This window comes from Geotrypetes seraphini, chromosome 8 (assembly GCF_902459505.1).
Source record: "Geotrypetes seraphini chromosome 8, aGeoSer1.1, whole genome shotgun sequence".
NCBI classification, from domain to species: domain Eukaryota; kingdom Metazoa; phylum Chordata; class Amphibia; order Gymnophiona; family Dermophiidae; genus Geotrypetes; species Geotrypetes seraphini.
In genome coordinates, this window is record NC_047091.1 from 171,306,123 (window position 1) to 171,325,624 (window position 19,502).

The window sequence follows — 19,502 nt, forward strand, 5'->3', positions numbered from 1 at the left end:
CTCCATTTTACTTTTCGCCTTCTTGTAGTCCCTCGGTGTGTGGAGGTGGTGCCCTGGCATGCAGCTAGCTGAAAGAGTAGAGAGAGAAGAGAAGAATGAGTAAGAAAAGAAGGAGTATGAGAATGAAAAGAAGTTTGCTGCTGGGCGGCCTGGTCTCCTGGCTCCTTCTCAAGGCTCCTTCGCAAAGGCGAGCAGCAAAGGCGAGCCGCTCACCTTTGCCGCGAGCCGAATGGCTGCACGCCATTGGCCCCCCCTTCTCTTAAAGGGGAGCCCGGGCTCCGATGCGACCTCTGACGCGGTGGGGGTGGGCGGAGCTACCTCTCGCCGCTACCCCGATCCAGCTATCTCACCTCTGCTCTCCGGTCTGGTCTCCTCCCCTCTCCGACCTTGCCTCTCTCCTCTGCACCGCCCGAACTCCTCCAATTCGGCTCCTGTCCTCTGCAGCCACCGAGATCGCCTCGTGCTCTGGCTCCCCTTCTCTTAAAGGGGAGCCTGGGCTCTGATGCGACCTCTGACGCGGAGGGGGTGGGCGGAGCTACCTCTCGCCGCTACCCCGATCCAGCTATCTCCCCTCTGCTCTCCGGTCTGGTCTCCTCCCCCTCTCCGACCTTGCCTCTCTCCTCTGCACCGCCCGAACTCCTCCGATTCGGCTCCTGTCCTCTGCAGCCGCCGAGGAGTTTGTCTGTAGCCCAGATAAGCGTTGCAAAAAGACTCTTCCCTGACGCAGCGGGGATGTAATTTGATCCCGCAAAACGTAGGCCACATTGGACTGAGAGTAGCAACGGTCCTGGTTCTTAAAGAGCATAAGAACAAAGCTAAGTACTTTAAGCTCTATGAGGTTTAAAAGTTTACAGCACATATGCACTTTTTGAAATGGCACTTTTAAGTACTAGTACACTTTGCACTAGTGCACTTTTTGTCGGTCCAGAGTCTCTGAAATGAACTGTGAGGTTTAAATAGTCTTTATTATGAATGAATTATATAGTCCCTTTAGTATTAAATAGTTTTAATGAAAGTCATTGAAGAAATAATAAAAAATAATACTCATGGCTCCTTTTACAAAGGTGCACTAGCGGTTTTTGCGCGGGCTAAAATGCCACACGCGGTAGTCACTACCGCCTCCTTTTAAGCAGGTGGTAGTTTTTCAGCTAGCACGCGCTAAAAACGCTAGCGCACCTTCGTAAAAGGAGCCCTTAATGTTAGAAAGAAGGTAGGGAGGATGGGCTCAAGCCAGTGATGTGAATGTGAGTAAGAGAAAAGAAGTGACTCTCTCTTTGAAAGAACCCTGAATGGGTGAAAATTTTACACTTAATATTCTGAGGTTTGTTCCCATATAAAATTTATAACTAGATAAAAATATAGAAAAAAAGAAGTAAAGAGAAAAGAATTATCTCCAGTGTCATTTTGGTGGTTCTATATATTGTATTTAATTGATAAGTAACCATCAGTTTTTTTCTACTTTTGTCATGTCACAGACATGACACGACCTGCTGCTACTGCAGTGGTTGCATCTGGCCAGAGGAGCAGTATGGAGAGATTATATTGAAAAAGACTCCCTCCTGGCCCCCATAGCTGCAAAGGGGGATTACAAAACGAAGGAAGAATGGAATAAACCAAAAAAAAAACAAAACCTGATCAGATTTGCTCCAAGAAAATACTAGAATTTATGGTTGAATAATGAAGATACTTTTTTGTTTTTCTTATCTAGACAACAAGTGATGCAGTTGACGTAAGAGGCATATTTCCAGCATTTATAATTTACTTAATTTTGTTGTGCACTTGTTTGAACCTTCAAATCTAACTGCTTTGAGTTTCTTTTCCAGATTTTTCTTCATCTAAGGGCTCCTTTTACTAAGCTGCGGTAGCGTTTTTAGCACGCGCTGAAGATTAGCACGTGTTAACCCCTGCGCTACATGGCAAAACTAACGCCAGCTCTATGGAGGCGTTAACGTTTAGCGTGCGAGGCATTGTAGCACACGCTAAAAACACTAGCTAGTAAAAGGAGCCCTTAGTATTTTTATTTGTCACAGGAAATAATGACCAGAATGACTCAACCCTGTACAAAACTAGCAGTTCAAAGAGTCCATTTAAAAGATTTTATTGAGAAGCAACAGACAAAACAGTACAAACTGTACTACAGATATACATATTATCCTATGTTACCTTGCAGATACATAAGTAACCTCTCTGGGTTTTAGAAAATATTTTTCTGTGAATATATACAAGGTCATAATAGTTCAAAAAAAGTAGCTCTTTCCCATCATCCCTATTTAACTTCCTCTTTATTCAAGTGCCCAAACATGAAATTCAATCATTTTAACAAACTATTAAATCTCAAACGAACTACAAATGTGCAGCTCTCGATAGATGATACTACTCTTTAAATAGACTTGCCAAAAGTCCCTCTAACTTAGTGGTCTCAAACTCAAACCCTTTGCAGGGCCACCTTTTGGATTTGTAGGTACTTGGAGAGCCGCAGAACAAATAGTTAATGTCTTATTAAAGAAATGACAATTTTGCATGAGGTAAAAGTCCATAGAAAGCTGAATACCCAGGTAGCGAAAAGATGAGTCGGCCCACTTCAGTGGAAAGGTCCCCCCCCCCCAAGACAGCCGAAGATGCTCAGTGGAGGCCAGTGCCTCCGACTTCCCTAGGTTCAAAGCAAATCCAGAAAAGTCCCCATACTCCCGAACACTCTCTAAGAGAGTAGACAAGGAGCGATGTGGGTCAGTCAAAAATAACAGTAGGTCATCAGCAAAGGCCACAACCTTAAAGTGAGTAGCACCCAACTGAAGGCTGCTGATGTCCACATTAGATTGGAACTCCCGAATCAAAGGATCTAAATAAAGCAACAAAGGCGAGAGAGGGCAACCATGGCGAGTGCCGCGATAAATTGGAAAGGGAGTCGAAAGGTCACCGATATCCGCGCCGCAGGGTCACTATACAAGGCCTGGATAGCATTGAAGAAAAAGGGACCCATCCCATACGCATGCAACACAGCAAAGAGGAACCCCCACCGCACCCGGTCAAAAGCCTTTTAAGCATCGAAACTAACAAGTAAAGCGGGGGTACCATCCCTACAAGCCTTCTCTAAGGCCAACAGGATGCGACGAAGGTTCTTAAACACCGGCCGGTCACGCACAAAACCCACCTGCTGTTCTGACACCAGGGAGGGTAAAACCGGGCCAAGCGAGTCGCCAGCACCTTAGCCATCAATTTCGTCTCAAAATTCAAGTCTTTATAGTTTATAAATCTTTCCTTTTGGCTAAGTCTTAATAATATTGTCATTTATAGCTAGAGACATGTGATCAAGAAACTGTTTTATTTTACTTTTGTGATTACAATAAACATCCCGAGGGCTTCAAAATAGTACCTTGCGGGCCGCAAGTTTGAGACCACTGCTCTAACTTCTATCCAGCCAGTACAGGCTCATGTAAAGCTATAGGTGAATCTAAGTAATCATTCTTTGGAAAGATTATATATACACATTATTCTATAAAAAAAAAAGAATATATATATAATCTATATTTGGGATAGTTGTGCACAAGGCTGTGAGCATGGTGGTAGTAGAAGTGTGTGAAGTACTAAACAAGCCCCCTCCCCCCTTAAAAAAATCATAGCCAGGAAACAGTGTGATAGCCTGAACAGTTTCAACCTAGTAACTGCAGCATTAGCACAATTCAATGATGCAACTTTGCCTCCTGTGATCTCTCTCTTGCAGAATTATTCTCTATTACAAATTCTTCCTCCTGCTCCTGGGGACCTTCACAAACCACTTTGCTTATTTTCCTATGATTCATTAATCAGGAAAGCTCACGGAGTTCCAACCCTGCGAGTCATTAAGCAGCCTTATGGTAATGAAGAACGTGTGTTAATTCTCATGTGATGAATGGCTTGAAGCTGTGATTTAATAGAGTACATAAGAATTGCCACTGTTGGGTCAGACCAGTGGTCCATTGTGCCCAGCAGTCCTCTCACGCGGTGGCCCCCAGGTCAAAGACCAGCGCTCCAACCGAGACTAGCCCTACCAGCGCACGCTCTTGCTCACCAGGAACTTGTATAACTTAGTCTTGAATCCCAGGAGGGCATTTTCCCCTATGACAGATTCCGGAAGAGCGTTCCAGTTTTCTACCACTCTCTGGGTGAAGAACTTCCTTACGTTTGTACGGAATCTATCTCCTTTCAACTTTAGAGAGTGCCCTCTCGTTCTCCCTACCTTGGAGAGGGTGAACAATCTGTCTTTATCTGCTAAGTCTATTCCCTTCAGTATTTTGAATGTTTCAATCATGTCCCCTCTCAGTCTCCTCTTTTCAAGGGAGAAGAGGCCCAGTTTCTCCAATCTCTCACTGTTCGGCAACTCCTCCAGCCCTTTAACCAGAGTAGGGTACAGAGTAGGGAGGGTGAGCATTCTGAACCGTTCCCCAACCAGAAACTTTTTCAGAGCACAGTGGTCCAGGATCAGACGCAGATCCCCCATCTTCTTGGGTACCAGAAAGTACCGGGAGTAGAACCCCGTATTCCACTGGTCTGGAGGAACCTTCTCGACTGCCCGGAGGGGAAGAAGGGCCCGAGCCTCTTGTAGAAGGATGGGCAGTTGAGACAGACCCGAAGGAAACTCTTTTGGAGGAAGGTCTGGGGGTACGTGACTGAAGTGAAGGGAGTACCTCTTCCGGATGATGGAAAGCACCCGTCGGAGGTAAGGCTTTCCCACTGTGTATAGAAATGATGGAGACTCCCCCCGATAGGGAGGGGAGAAGCCTCCAGCATGAAGGGAGCCCGAAGGCTCAAACCGGAATTGTCAAAAAGACGGCCCAGGCTTTGCCGGAGCCGGCGGCTGGACCTTAGCCTGTTGCTGCGGCCGCTTCTAAGGAGGCCGAGAGAACGCAGGAGTAGTTTTCTGTGGATACCTCCGGAGAGGGATCTTGTACTGCCGGGCCGGAGGGGTCTTCGGCTTTAGGCGCACTAGAGAGGAGAAAGACCGCTCATGCTCCGAAAGGCGCTTAGTGGCTGCTTCGATGGAATCATCAAATTGTTCATTACCCACGCAAGGGAAATTGTCTAGACGATCCTGGAGATTCGGATCCATATCAAAAATCCTGAGCCAAGCGAGGCGACGCATGGCGATCGCAAAAGCCGTGACTCTTGAGGACAACTCAAAAGCATTATAGGCTGCCTGGAACAAATAGAGCCGGAGATGGGAGAGAGTCTCCTCGAGGAGACGAAACTCCTGATGAAGAGAATCCGGCACGTCCGTCCGGAACGAGTGGAAGGCTTCCACACAGAACTGGAGATAGGACGTAAAGATAAAGTTATAGTTGAGGACACAGTTCGCCATCATCAAATTTTGATAAAGACGGCGACCAAACTTGTCCATCGTACGGCCCTCCCGCCCCGGCAGGACGGCAGTGTACACCTTCGAGGGGTTGAACTTCTTCAAGGAAGACTCAACCACCAGGGATTGGTGAGAAAGCTGAGAACTCTCGAATCCCTTAAGTGGAATTGTCCGGTAGCGGGACTCCAACTTGGAGGGAATAGCCGGGACCGCATAAGGGGTCTCTAGGTTCCGCAGGAAAGTTTGCCGGAGAACCTGGTGCAAAGGCAAGTGGAGGGCATCACGGGGAGGATGAGAAACCCCCATGTCCATATTAGCAATTAAACGAGTGAAGGAAGAGTTTCAAGAAGAAGACTCATCTTCAGGAGGGGATCCCGAACGAGATCTCGGGGCAGCAGAGAAAGAGGGAGAAATCTCCCTGAAGTAGCATGCCGGAGCTTCGGAGTCCCGAGAATGGGAAATAGAGGAGGCTCGGCTAAAGCGACTTGGAGGCGTCGAGGAATGACCCCGCACAAGATGGGTCGGAGAGGATCCCGGAGTCCGAGGGACCCTCATGCGGAGCCCTGGAGAAGACGAGGCAAAGGAAAATTCTTCCGCTGGCTTCGAAGAAGATCCTCGGGAGGCAGCCCGGTGCCTTGAGGGAGAATGCATGGTAGAGTCCAGTTCGAGGACAAGGGTGTGCTTGGAGGGTGTTTCGGTCGGAGACCTGCCTCGAAGAGGCGGGGAAGACCGCAACCTTTTAGGAGGAGCGAACCTCGATAAAGTAGCCGGGGAAAAACAGGACCCTGGAAAGTCAAAGGCCCCGAATCTGGGGACAAAGAATCGCTCGAGGGAACCCTGCGAGTCTTACGTGCGCGACCCCGAGGCTCAAGCGAAGTACGCTCAGGCAGGTCAGAAGGGTGGGTTGAGACTGAGGTCAAAGACGTCGAGGCCGGGACCAGATGGCTCACCACCGAGGAAAGCTGCGAGGTAAAGATTGCCTTAAGCATGTCCTCGAACATCGGCACCAAGACCAAGGGAGGTTGGTTCTGGGGTGCAGCAGTGCGCTCCTTCGGGGGTGACCTCTAGGAAGAGTATTCCCTACGTGAGGAGGCACGCTTAGAATGATGTTTCGAAGAGGCCGACGAAGCGGCACTCGCATGAGACTCCAAGATAGGCTTCTTTGCTGGTACACCTGAGGAGGTAAGAGGAAACTTACCCGAGGCCGGGGTAGTAGGAGGAACTGAGGCCGGGGTCTTCGAGGTCGAGGGGGACTTTGTGGCCGAGGCCCCCGAAACCGGGGCCGAGGCCGATGTCGGGGCCTGTCCCACCGGATCCATAAGGCCAAACAGTTGAAGAATCTTGGCCACTCTCACACGAAGAGCACGCAGTTGCAAAGTTGCACAACACGGACACAACTCAGTGCGGTGCTCCGCACCCAGGCACTCTACACACCAACGATGGGGATCGGTAATAGAGATAACCCGGTTGCACTTACAGTTTTTGAACCCGGAGCAAGGCCGGGACATAAGCAAAAATACGGCTGCGGCCCCGCGAGGCCAAGCGGCCAGAGCAAGACTGGAGGTCCGGTCGAAAATACACGAACGAAAATAACAAAGACGCGAGCACAGCGACTTCAATGAAAATAAAAAAGAAAGCCGCGGTACAAGAGGGACAACGAGATTGCACATAGCAAGGGAGCAGTGCTTCTGGCTCCGCGGAAAACATTGAACTGAGGCCACGCATGCCCTAGACCGGGCGGGAGGGGCACGCACGCGCGCATGCGTGTGCCAATCGCAAGCTTGAAGGTCTTCAAGCAAGTCTGCTTGCGAAAACGTCCGCTAGGGGGCTCCGTCGGTGACGTCACCCACATGTAGAGAATATGCTGCCTGCTTGTCCTGGGATAATGCCTCATTCCACCAATGCCTAAGAATCAACCTCAGCAGTGATGTCACAATGGCTTGATTAGAAGGCAACTTCAGCATTTGGACCTAGAACAGGTGGACTTTACAGTCTATGACCCAGACATATCAAAGAAGAGACAAGTTAAATTAATCATGTATTTTTTATGAGAATAACTAATGGACAGACTAGATGGACCGTTCAAGTCTTTATCTGCCGTCATTTACTATGTTACATCTAGGCAAAGACTGCAGAAGTCTGCCTGGCACTGGTGTAGCTTCCCCACTGCTAGAGTTGCCATCTAATCGCCACTAAATCTTTTGGTTCCATTCTCTTTCCAAACAGAATCGCTATGCATTTATCCCACCCATTTTAAAACTTCCGTTACCGTTTTTATTTCCGCCACCTCCTGTGGGAGGGCATTCCAGGCATCTACCACCCTGTGATTTTAAAGCTAGACGCACACAGAGGTGGAACTTAGGCACTGCATGGATGGCACTCACAGATGTGTAAATTAGGAATAGGCTGTCGTGCACCGATAACAGTGCATACAATGGGGATAACTCTATATATTTATTTAATTCATTTTCTATCCCGTTCTCCCCAACAAGCTCAGAAAGGGTTATAGTGTAAGTCTGCATTTACATGCCCCGTTTTCACCCTCCTCCCCTCTTGCAACATAGGACTATGTTTTTTCCTTATTTTCTACCACATATTCAAGATTGTAACTTTTAATTTTTCCCTCCCGACTCTTGTCTGTAATTCATGTAATTATATTGTTAAAATGTTAGTTTCTCCTTATTATTCTTTACTTGGATTTTGTACATCGCCTAGCAATTTTAATAGGCGATTCATCAAATGTATTAATAAACTTGAAACTTGACTATCATTCTTGCTTAGCTCTTATGACAGCTCTGGTTATAAAATATGTGCTTTGGTCTTCACTGTTCTTTATTGGGGGGTTTGTGTTTTTTTTTTTAAATATATCTTTATTGAGCAGAGAAAGGCGAACAAACTAACAAATCTAGTGTGCAATATGTCATATAAAAATCCAGATCAGATAAAGCACAAAGCAGTTTCCATTTTATCCCCCTCCCCGCACAAAGGATAACAAGCTAGCTGTCAGGTATACAGCATCGGACCCAAGTCACATTATAAGTTCAGCAGATGGCTTCGAGCAGCACACTGTTCTTTATTGTTTTTATCAAGGTTTCAAGGTTTATTCAATATTTGATTAATCGCCTATCGTAACTACTAAGCGATTTACATTTACAGAAAATACATAATAAAAGATTAACAAGAATATAATAAAATATTAAAATCAATTTAAAACAAACTAGACAAATTTGGACAGGAAACATTGGGAAAGAAGGGGAAGAAATACAATTTATAATAGGAAAGGAGGGATAAATAAGGGTAAATACACAGAATGGATGGGAAAACAAAATAAATATATAGCTGACTGAAGTAAAAGGGAGTTGTACAGAGTAATTAGCAATTCAATTAAGGATTAAAAGCGTCTATAAAAAGAAAACTCTTAAGTTGGCTTTTAAATTTGTCGAGGTTTTTCTCCTCCCTTAAATAAAGTGGGAGAGAATTCCATGTTTGTGGTGCTGTGACTGAGAAAATATACTGTCTTCTGGTATTTATGATTTTGAGAGAGGGAACAACTAATAAAAGTTGCTGATTAGATCGTAAGGTTTTTTGAGAAGTGTATGGAATTAGAACTTTATAAATGAATGATGGAGTTTTGGATGATAAAGATTTAAAGGTGAGTAACGATAACTTATATAAAATTCGATGTCCCACTGGGAGCCAATGTGCTTTTTGTAATAAATTGGTCAAATTTTTTGGCCCCAGTAATTAATTTAATTGAAGTATTTTGTATGATCTGTAATCTTCTGACTTCTTTTTGGTCCATTCCTTTGAATAAAGCATTACAATAATCGATTTTTGCAATAATTAATGAATGAATTAATATATTTAAAGATTTTGCACAGAGAAATTTTGAAATAGAACGGATTTGACGCAGTCTGTAAAAAGAGGCTTTGACCACATAACTGATGTGGTCATGATATGTTAAGTTTTCATCAAGGATGACGCCTAAGATCCGAATTTTGTTAATTTGTTTGAGCGTTACTCCTTGGATTTTAATAGGAACAGATATTTTATGATTTTCTTTCCAAGGGAAGAGTAACGTGTTGGTTTTATTAATGTTTAGGGAGAGTCTATTGTTGTCCAACCATAAATGAATCTGTTTGAGTTTGTCATTGATATTGGCCAAAGTCCCAAGAAATTAAGTCAATATGTAAACATAAGACCTGGAAAAAAAAAAAAAAAAGACAGTGACAAAATGACAATTCATTTTCACGATGAGGGAACCAGTTTGTGCCAAGACTAAACTTGAAGCTCCCAGTTCAAGGTTGAAATCATAGTCTCCTGTCAAGAGGATCAGCGGGTGAAACATGTTGGTCATGACATAGCAGGCCCTCTATGGGACGATGTCAGTCCCACCATACCCTCACTTGCCTCCCACAGTTTTTTCGCCACGCCAGCATCCTGAGCATAAGAACAGAGTCTGCGGGGCCGACAGTCAGTGAAGTAGCCGCCGTTGTGTTGCAGCACTTCGTCAGATACGGCACAGTAGATTACAGTCTGAGCGCCTGCTTCGCAGGAGATGAAAAACATGGACACAAAGACATAAGCGACAACCTGGAAGAGCAGCGAAAATTGGGCCATCCAGTCCCCGGCAACATATCCTACGGTTGAAGAGAATAGGTAAGAGCGTTAGAATGCTCTATAAGCAAATCAAACCAGGAAGCCCTGCACCAACACTTGAAATAGCTGGGAAGCTCTCCTCGTGTCCAAATTTAGAGGATCTTTTACAAAACCACAGTAGCGATGCTGATGCAGTAAATGCACTGAAGCCCACAGGAACTGAATAGCATTGCCACTGCGGCTTAGTAAAAAGAGACCCTTAACCAGAAAGAAAATGTATGTTTGATTTTTTAATTTTATATACTGCCTTTTACTGCAGCGTAGAAGCAGTTCACAATCAAAAACAACATTGATATACCGTGTTTCCCGGAAAATAAGCCCTAGTTACCAACAGCTTCCCCTGCCCCCTACTGACCCTTTCATCTCTCCATTCCATCCGAACCCCGACTGCGAGACCGAAAAAGCTGGGAACAAATCATAGGCTGCATCGTGGCCTTCTCACACTTGGGCGTTCCTCTGCCGCATCACTGATGATGTCATAAGCAACGCGGCAGAGGAACGCCCAGGCGTGAGAAGGCTGTGATGTAGCCTGTGCAATGCTGCCATTTGTTACCAGGTATTTCGGTCTCGCGGTCGGGGTTCGGATGGGAGGGAGAGATGAAAGGGTCAGCGGGGGTGGGGGGGAAGAGGTGTGGCAGCAGATGGGAGGGATAGAAAGATGCTGCACGGGGAGATGGGAGGGATAGAAGCTTCAAGGGTTCTGCTGCATAAGGGGAGGGAGGGAAAGAAGCTGCAAAGGTTCTACTGAACAGGGGGATGGGAGGGAGGGAGGGATAGAAAGATACTGCACAAGGGGATGGGTGAGAGGGGAAGAAAGATGCTGCACATGTGGGGGAAAGAAAAGAAAGTGTAAGAATTGGGGTGGAGGAGAGGAAGGCAAAGATGATCATTGTACATGAAAAAAAGTAAGACCTAACCCGAAAATAAGACCTAGTGCCTTTTTTGGGGCCCAAAATTAATATAAGACAGTGTCTTATTTTTGGGGAAACACAGTAGTAAAACATAACCTCTCCCCTTTTATTAAGCCGCGGTAGAGGTTTCTACCACGACCCGGAGCGCTAAGTGCTCTAACGCTCATAGAATTTCTATGAGTGTTGGAACATTTAGTGCCCTGGGCTCTCTACTGCGTAATAGTAAAAGAGGGCCAAAATAACATTAAAACAAAACATTAGCACTTCCATCAAGAATAAAATCTCTGGAGAAAAAAAAATCATCTTAATATCATAAGTTAAACAAAACAGTACCAAAACATATTTTCAACAATTTACAAAATCCAGACAGAAAAGAGTACATAAAAAAAAAAAAAATCATATCGTCAAGAAATTTCAGATAAAATAAAACATTGCTGAAAAAGCCATGTTTTCACAAATTAATGCAAAACCAGCTAAGCAGCACCATGGATCTCCTCAGGCAATGAAATTCCACAAGAAAGGTTCAATGTAGGAAAACACTGCCTCCCCCCCCTCAATATTCAGACCGCAGGAGATTGCCGGCAATTTCCCAAAGTCCACGGCGATACTAGAAATTCAATAGAAGAAGTGGCCTAGAGGTTAGAGCTACAGCCTCAGCACCCTGAGATTATGGGTTCAAACCCATGCTGTTCCTTGTGACCCTGGGCAAGTCACTTAATCCCCCCATTGCCCCAGGTACATTAGACAGATTGTGAGCCCACCGGAACAGACAGGGAAAACTGCTTGAGTATCTGAATAAATGCATGTAAACTGTTCTGAGCACCTCTGGGAAAACGGTAAAGAAACTTGAATAAATAAAAAATAAATAAATGACCCCTTGGAAAGCAAACCTCTTGGGCACAGCATGGATATCCTAGATACCAGTACTGTCCCGGAGGTACAGCTGGATTCAAGAGCCACTTTATAACACTCATTTCTATAACTTTAGCTCAAAGCTGGTAACTATGGATCAGGAAAACTGCATCAACTTCAATTCTCTGCAGTTTACATGATTTAAATCTTTTAAAGTATGAAAACAGAGTAAAACTTATAGAAACATGATGGCAGATAAAGGCCAAATGGCCCATCCACAGCATCCACTATCTCCTCCTCTCCCTATTGGCTAAGGTTCTTAACATTTGCATCTCCTCTTCCTATAGGCTAAGGCTCTTTGCACCTGCATTGAGATGTCACAGAGGGGGGTAGTTGAGCAGAGTACAGTTTTGGGTTTCAAAAAGGGATTGGACGAGTTCCTAAAGGGTAAGGGAATCCAGGGGTACAATTAGAGGGTTACTATACAAGACAAAATGCTCGAGTAATAGATCACTACAGGTCATTGACCTGGGGGGCCGCCGCGGGAGCGGACTGCTGGGCATGATGGACCTATGGTCTGACTCGGCAGAGGCAATGCTTATGTGCTTATTTGCATTTCCTCTCCCTATTGGCTAAGGCTCTTAACATTTGCATTTCCTCTCCCTATTGGCTAAGGCTCTTTGCACCTGCATTGAGATGTCACATAACTTTATGGTTATAGAAACATAGAAACATGATGGCAGTTAAAGGCCAAATGGCCCATCTAGACTTTCCATCTGCAGTAACCATTATCCCTTTCTCTCTCCGAGAGATCCCACGTGCCTACCCCAGGCTTTCCTGAATTCAGACACAGTCTCTGTTTCCACCACCTCTTCCAGGAGACTTTTTCCACGCATCTACCACCCTTCCTGTGAAACAGTATTTCCTCAGTTTACTCCGGAGCCCGTCACCTCTTAACTTCCTCCTATGCCCTTTCATTGCAGTTTCCTTTCAAGTTATAAAATTTGCGGATGACACTAAACTCTGTAGCAGGGTTAGAACCGTGGAAGAATGTGAGGACCTACAAAGGGACCTGAACAAACTGGAAGAGTGGGCGAATAAATGGCAGATGAGCTTCAATGTGGGGAAATGCAAGGTCATGCATATAGGAAAGAAGAATCCAATGTTCAGTTACCAAATGGGAGGATTAGTACTAGGGGGAAGTAACCTTGAAAAAGACTTGGGTGTGCTGGTGGACACAACAATGAAGTCAATGCGCAGCAGCCTCAAAGAAGGCAAACAGAATGTTGGGTATTATTAAGAAGGGTATTACAACCAGAACGAAAGAAGTCATCATGCCGCTGTATCACGCGATGGTGCAACCGCATCTGGAATACTGTGTCCAATATTGGTCGCCGTACCTAAAGAAGGACATGGAGATACTTGAGAGGGTTCAGAAAAGAGCGACAAGAATGATAAAAGGTATGGAAAACCTTTCATACGCTGAGAGGCTAGAAAGGCTGGAGCTCTTCACCCTGGAAAAGCGGAGACTCAGAGGAGACATGATAGAGACTTACAAGATCATGAAGGGCATAGAGAAGGTGGAAAGGGACAGATTCTTCAGCCTATTGGGAGCTACCAGAACAAGGGGGCACTCGGAAAAATTGAAAGGGGACAGGTTTAGAACCAATGCTAGGAAATCTTTCTTCACTTAGAGGGCGGTGGACACCTGAAATGCGCTTCCGGAGGATGTAATAGGACAGAATATATTAAGAGGATTCAAAGAGGGATTGGACAAGTTCCTGAAGGATAAGCGGATTGAGGGATATAGATAGAGACAGAGATAGGATGATGAAAGGGTATTGAAAGGTTTTAGACAAAGGATCACTTACAGGTCATGGACCTGATGGGCCACCGCGTGAGTGGACCGCTGGGCGCGATGGACCTCTGGTCTGACTCAGCGGAGGCAACTTCTTATGTTCTTAAATTAAAGAGACTCGACTCATGCATTACATTACATCGGAATTTAAACATCTCTATCATATCTCCCCTCTCCCGCCTTTCCTCAAAAGTATACAGATTGAGATCTTTGTCCCCCCCCCATACGCCTTATCACAAAGACTACACACCACTTTAGTAGCCTTCCTCTGGACTGACTCCATCCTTTTTATATCTTTTTGAAGGTGCGGCCTCCAGAATTGTACATAATATTCTCAATGAGGTCTCACCAGAGTCTTATACAAGGGCATCAATACCTCTTTTTTCCTACTGGCCATACCTCTCCTAAGCAACCTAGCATCCTTCTAGCTTATATCTTTCTTGTTCTCGGAACTCTTTGCCAACATAGCTATGTGGTGGTTACTTGCACCAGGATAAGCGGTCTCCTTCAAGAGCAGTTCACAAAAGATCTTCTGAGCAGGCGAGTGTAGCATAGCTATTGTATGTTGGCAAAGTGTCCTCCTCAGCCCTGGCATGGTAAATGCTCCGACACCTATAAGAATTGAATGGGCGTCAGAGCATATGCCGTGCGGCACTTGGTCACTTGGCTTTGTAAAAGGGGGCCTTAAAGAGATGTTAAATCGATTCAACTGCAGAAAATTGAAGCTGATGTTGTTTATTAAGTTGAAAAGAGTGAATGAAAAATTTTGTTTATAAAAAAACAAAGATTTTAGGTGGAAGCTGGCCTTCTAATGAATAATAATAATAATAATTTTATTTTTATATACTGCCCTACCACATAGTTCTAGGCGGTTCACATACAGTGCTAAAATTATACAATCAATGAATAAAATACAGTTTACTAAAATACAATAAAAATTCCACAAAAAAGTACTAGCTATAAGATCAATATGCAATTTACCAGTTGATATTCTGGAACATCAGTTTACAAATTTGTCAAATAAAACAGTTTTTAGTAGTTTCCTAAAGGACATATATGAGTGGGCCTGAGAAATAATGGTACTTAGCCATAGATCCATCTTACCTGCCTGAAAACCGAGCAATTTATCAAAAAATCTCTTGTAACGACAAGACTTGCTAATCGGGAAAACAAATAAATATTGCTCTCGAGTAATTCTGTTAGGTTTGTATCGTTCAAAGCATAAAGAGAAGTAAATAGGAGCCATACCAAACAGTACTTTAAAACAGGTTACAACCAAACTTAAACAATATTCTAGCCTCAAAAAGCAACCAATGCAACTGTCGATAAGATGAAGTAATATGAGTGTAATACATAGGATGCCACTGCCCCTGACCAGTCTGCTGCTGAAAAAATCTTGAAAAATTAATGGAATTTTTATACATAATTGGAAAGAAGTAGTTGTGATATCAGTCTATCAATATAATATTAATTTCAGTGGCACTGGGATTCTGATTTCATTTGATATAAACCCCTTCTAATTCAAATTGAATCTATTTAATCATGTTTCTATGTTTCTATGTTTTTTGTTTTTTTTATTATTTATTTATAATTTCTATACAACCAATAAAAATGGTACAGAGAAATACTGAAATACATATATTTAAGTCAATACAGACTAAAGACAGTGTACAAAGCAATATACTCATTATTATAGTCCTCAAATGGGGAGGTAGGCAAGACATACAAGAAAACCCCCTGGGGAGAAGGGATACAATTATAAAAATGTAAAGAAAAGAGCAGTAGTTAGATATTTAACCTACTATTTAAACTAAATTCCGCACTAAACAGTTGATTCATTCTGGCTGCAATGGTATCCCTTTACTCTCTAAGAAAAAAACCTAATTGGGCAAGCTCAAAAAATATATATCTATGTTTTTAATGCAGTCATTTAGAGGTCATGTCTTCTTTAAAAATATCACAGAATGCAGAATGTTCACTCTTCTGTTCTAGGTTTAACCTTTGATCAGATTAATTCCAAAACTACCTTGAACTGGACAGAAGTGGGACAAAGATAACAGATATTTTCTGGCTAGGTTTCATTGTTCAAAGAGTACCCCTGGAACATAGCCACGTTAAAAACATTATCTCACACTTAGTTTACAGAGCAAAATATGTGCCTGGGAAATACAAGAGGGAAAAAAAATCTACAAACTGATTTTATTGTGAAAAAGAAGCCACTGTAGTTTTAATAGACTTCATGTCTTCCAACATGGAACAGCCAAATTACTGTATATACTCAAATATAAGTCCATCTGAGTATAAGACGACATACCCCTTTCCCCCAAAAAAGGAGGAAAAAAGGTTGACCCAAATATAAGACGGAGAGGGTGTGTGTTTAATATTCATATGCCCTGTTCCCCACTCACTTCCTCCCCTACCAGGCTCTACACCATGTCTCCCCTCTGCCCTGGCAGACTTTCCACCCTGTCCCCTCTCCCTCCCTGCCAGGTTCTGCACAATCTCACCTCCCTGCCCTGCACCCTAGCCCCCCCTCTTGATGTCCTGCAGGCCTCCGCTGAGCCTGCCGTTTGACCTGGTAGTCCAGTGGTAGGCCGGGACAGGAGGGACCCCTCCCGACTCCTGTCCCAACTGACTCTGACAATTTGTTTTACCTCCCTCCCACATACCTTTTTGAATCCCTGTTGGTCCAACGGTGTACCAGGCAGGAGCTTTCCATGCTCCTGCCCCGTGCTGAGTCCCTCCCAGAATGGCTGCCTCGAGTTCTTGCGGCCCAGCGGTGTACCGGGCATGAGCAAGCTTTTTGCGTGAGAATTCAAGGCAGCCATTCAGGGAGGGGCTCAGTGCGGGGCAGGAGCACAGAAAGCTCGCTCCTGCCCAATACACCGCTGCACCACCAGGGATTCAAAAAGGTACGTGGGGGTGGGAAGGAGGGAGGTAAAAAAATTGTCAGAGTCCGCTGGTACAGGAGATGAGAGGGATCCCTCCTGTCTCAGTCCACCAGGTCATAAGGCAGGCCAGCTGAGGCCTGCAACAAGTCTGAGTGGGGGGCAGGTGGGCGCTGACTTGAATATAAGATGAGACCCCCATTTTTGGGCCCCCAAATCTCGTCTTATATATGGTAGTATTTTGGGGGAGGGTGATGTGAACAAACCACCTTCCTACTTCACACAATTACACTCACTTACACTAACTAACATTTAAAGCTAGAGTTGTTTTTAATTCATTGCAGTTTGTGTTTAAAATTCTTCAAGGCCCAGCCTCAGAATATTTGTCTCGCTTTGTCTTCCTATGGGAAGAGAAGTTAGGTGACAGGTTTCAACAATAAAACAGGTTAGATTACGAGTGACCTGGAGGTCAGATCTGTGGAATTCATTACTGGGTGATGGAAGGTGTTTGTCTTCACCCAGGGACTTTAGACAAACTTTAAAAAACCTGGTTATTTAAATTTTTTTTTAAAATTGCAATAGGCCAATGGGTCTATAAATAATTTGATAATTTTATAAGTACTGTATTTCTCGTTCTATAAGATGCACCCGATCATAAGATGCACCACTCCTGTAGAGGAGGAAAAACCAAAGAAAAACAATTTGGTTCAGAATTTTTTTTCTTGGTTTTTCCTCCTCTACAGGGAGGTGCGTCTGGTGCTGGGAAGCCCAAAGTAGTCCGAAGCCCGCAGCAGCCACCCCCCGTACCTTTTTAAACTGGCGGTGGTCTAGCGTGGTCTCCTGATGGATGCCTTTAGTTGCAGAGCAGCACACAACACAGGAGCGCGACCTCTCGATGAGAACTGACCTCAGCCAATCACAGAGCGGGACCAGGCAGGAAGCACAAAGGTCATGCTCCTGTGTCGTGCCGCTCTGCTACCAAAGCCAGCCATCCAGCAGGAGAGTGCGCTGGACCACTGCAACTTTTTTTTTAAAAAATCTTTATTCATTTTTAATCATTCAACAAGTGTACAATTTAATATCATACATATTCTTGAAAACATCACTTGTAAGTCTATCAAGAAAAACAATTGCTTGCCGATATCTGACTCTTTTTCCTCATAGACATGCCAAATATCACAGTATCATAAGTTAATGCTACAGGATTTTCTAATAAAGAATTTATTTGATCCCAGATCGAATTCCAAAAGGCCAAGATATAGGGACAAAAAAAATAAAAGATGATCCAAAGTTTTATTGATTATGACAGGAGTTGCCATTCAACATATTACTAACAATTGGAAAGATCATAGCAGACTTAACTTTAATTTTTGGTGAAATTCACTATGTCATTTATATAAAATGGAACGTTCAATAGCGGTACAAAATGGAAATTATAAAAAGTTTTATTAAAATATGGGAGCCATTAACATTGTTTTGTAATGAATAAACACCATTTTTCTTTTGAAGATACATCATTTAAGGAAGGGTGGGGGGAGGGTTTGTACACTTGAAGAGAGGGTAAAATGAATTAAGAAGAATAGTGTTGGGAGGGAGGGTGGGTTATGGGTTTATATATACATATATATATATATATATATATATATATATATATATATATATATACAATTGTTATTGTCTTGATAGATTTATCAAGTGTTGTTTTTGAGCCTATGTATGATTTTTCTTGTACACTTGTTGAATGATTAAAAAGAAATAAAGAATAAAAAAAAAAAAAGAAAAACAACAATTATATATATATAAACCCATAACCCACCAACAAGTCCTAGAAATTTTACGATTGGCTAAAGAAAATGCTAATCTAAGGTGTCAAGATGTAAGAGTACATATTGTTCCGGATTTCGCCAAAGCAACAGCGGACAAAAGGAAAAAATTCCTAGATATTAGACCAAAGCTTAAAGAATTAGGCGCGAAATATGGACCACTGCAACTTTAAAAAGGTACCGGGGGAGGGGGGGGGAAGGTATTCGCTTTTCAGGGGTGGAAAAAGTGCATCTTATGGAGCGAACAATACAGTAATTTTTTTTCTGATTACAATTCCATAAGCCTGATAACTGCATATTTTACAGCAAGCAAATACGAAAAAAGCACAAAGGCCTTCAAGTTCCAGGCAGTCAAACCTTGATTTATTGATGGACCTGACAGATTTTTCATGCAGGAATGCAGTGACTGTTCTAAACAAGCAAAGTCTTGCAGTACGAGTACATACAGTCTACACACATCACAACTGAGCAGATAGTTTTCTCTGACACTGCAAGAGTGTAGTGACTGTTCTAAATGAGCGAGATCTTGCAATACAAATACATACAATATACACGTGTTACATCATCACAACAGAGCTGATGGTTCTTCTCTCTCTGACGCTGCGAGAGTGTAGTAACTGTTCTAAATGAGCGAGGTCTTGCAATACGAGTACGTACAGTATACACACGTAACATCATCACAACTGAGCCAATGGTTCTTCTCTCTCGGACGCTGCGGGAGCGTAGTGACTGTTCTAAATGAGCGAGATCTTGCAATACAAATACATACAATATACACGTGTCACATCATCACAACAGAGCTGATGGTTCTTCTCTATCGGACGCTGCGGGAGCGTAGTGACTGTTCTAAACGAGCAAGGTCTTGCAATACGAGTACATACAGTATACACGTGTCACATCATCACAACTGAGCCGATGGTTCTTCTCTCTCTGATGCTGCAGGAGTGTAGTGACTGTTTTAAATGAGCGAGGTCTTGCAATACAAGTACGTATAGTATTTTGTATTAAAGTTTTTGGGTTGTGGAACAAATTATCTGAGTTTCCATTATTTCTTATGGGGGAAATTAGCTTTGATATAACAAGTGCTTTGGATTACAAACATGCTTTTGGAATGAATTATGCTCGCAAATCAAGGTTTTACTGTATCTTGTTTCTGTAACAATAGAAACTGACACACAC

General features: G+C 43.6%; 1 protein-coding gene across 1 annotated transcript in view; it reads right to left on the bottom strand.

Annotated features, from left to right (window-relative positions):
• Positions 1-8,555: 8,555 nt before the first annotated feature.
• Positions 8,556-19,502, bottom strand: part of LOC117364462 (retinol dehydrogenase 14-like) — a 57,704-nt gene continuing 46,757 nt past the window's right edge. The window contains exon 6 of the mRNA XM_033953661.1: positions 8,556-9,972. Within this exon, the coding sequence (XP_033809552.1) occupies positions 9,686-9,972 (287 nt within the window). The 3' untranslated portion in view covers positions 8,556-9,685. The remainder of the gene's footprint in view (positions 9,973-19,502) is intronic.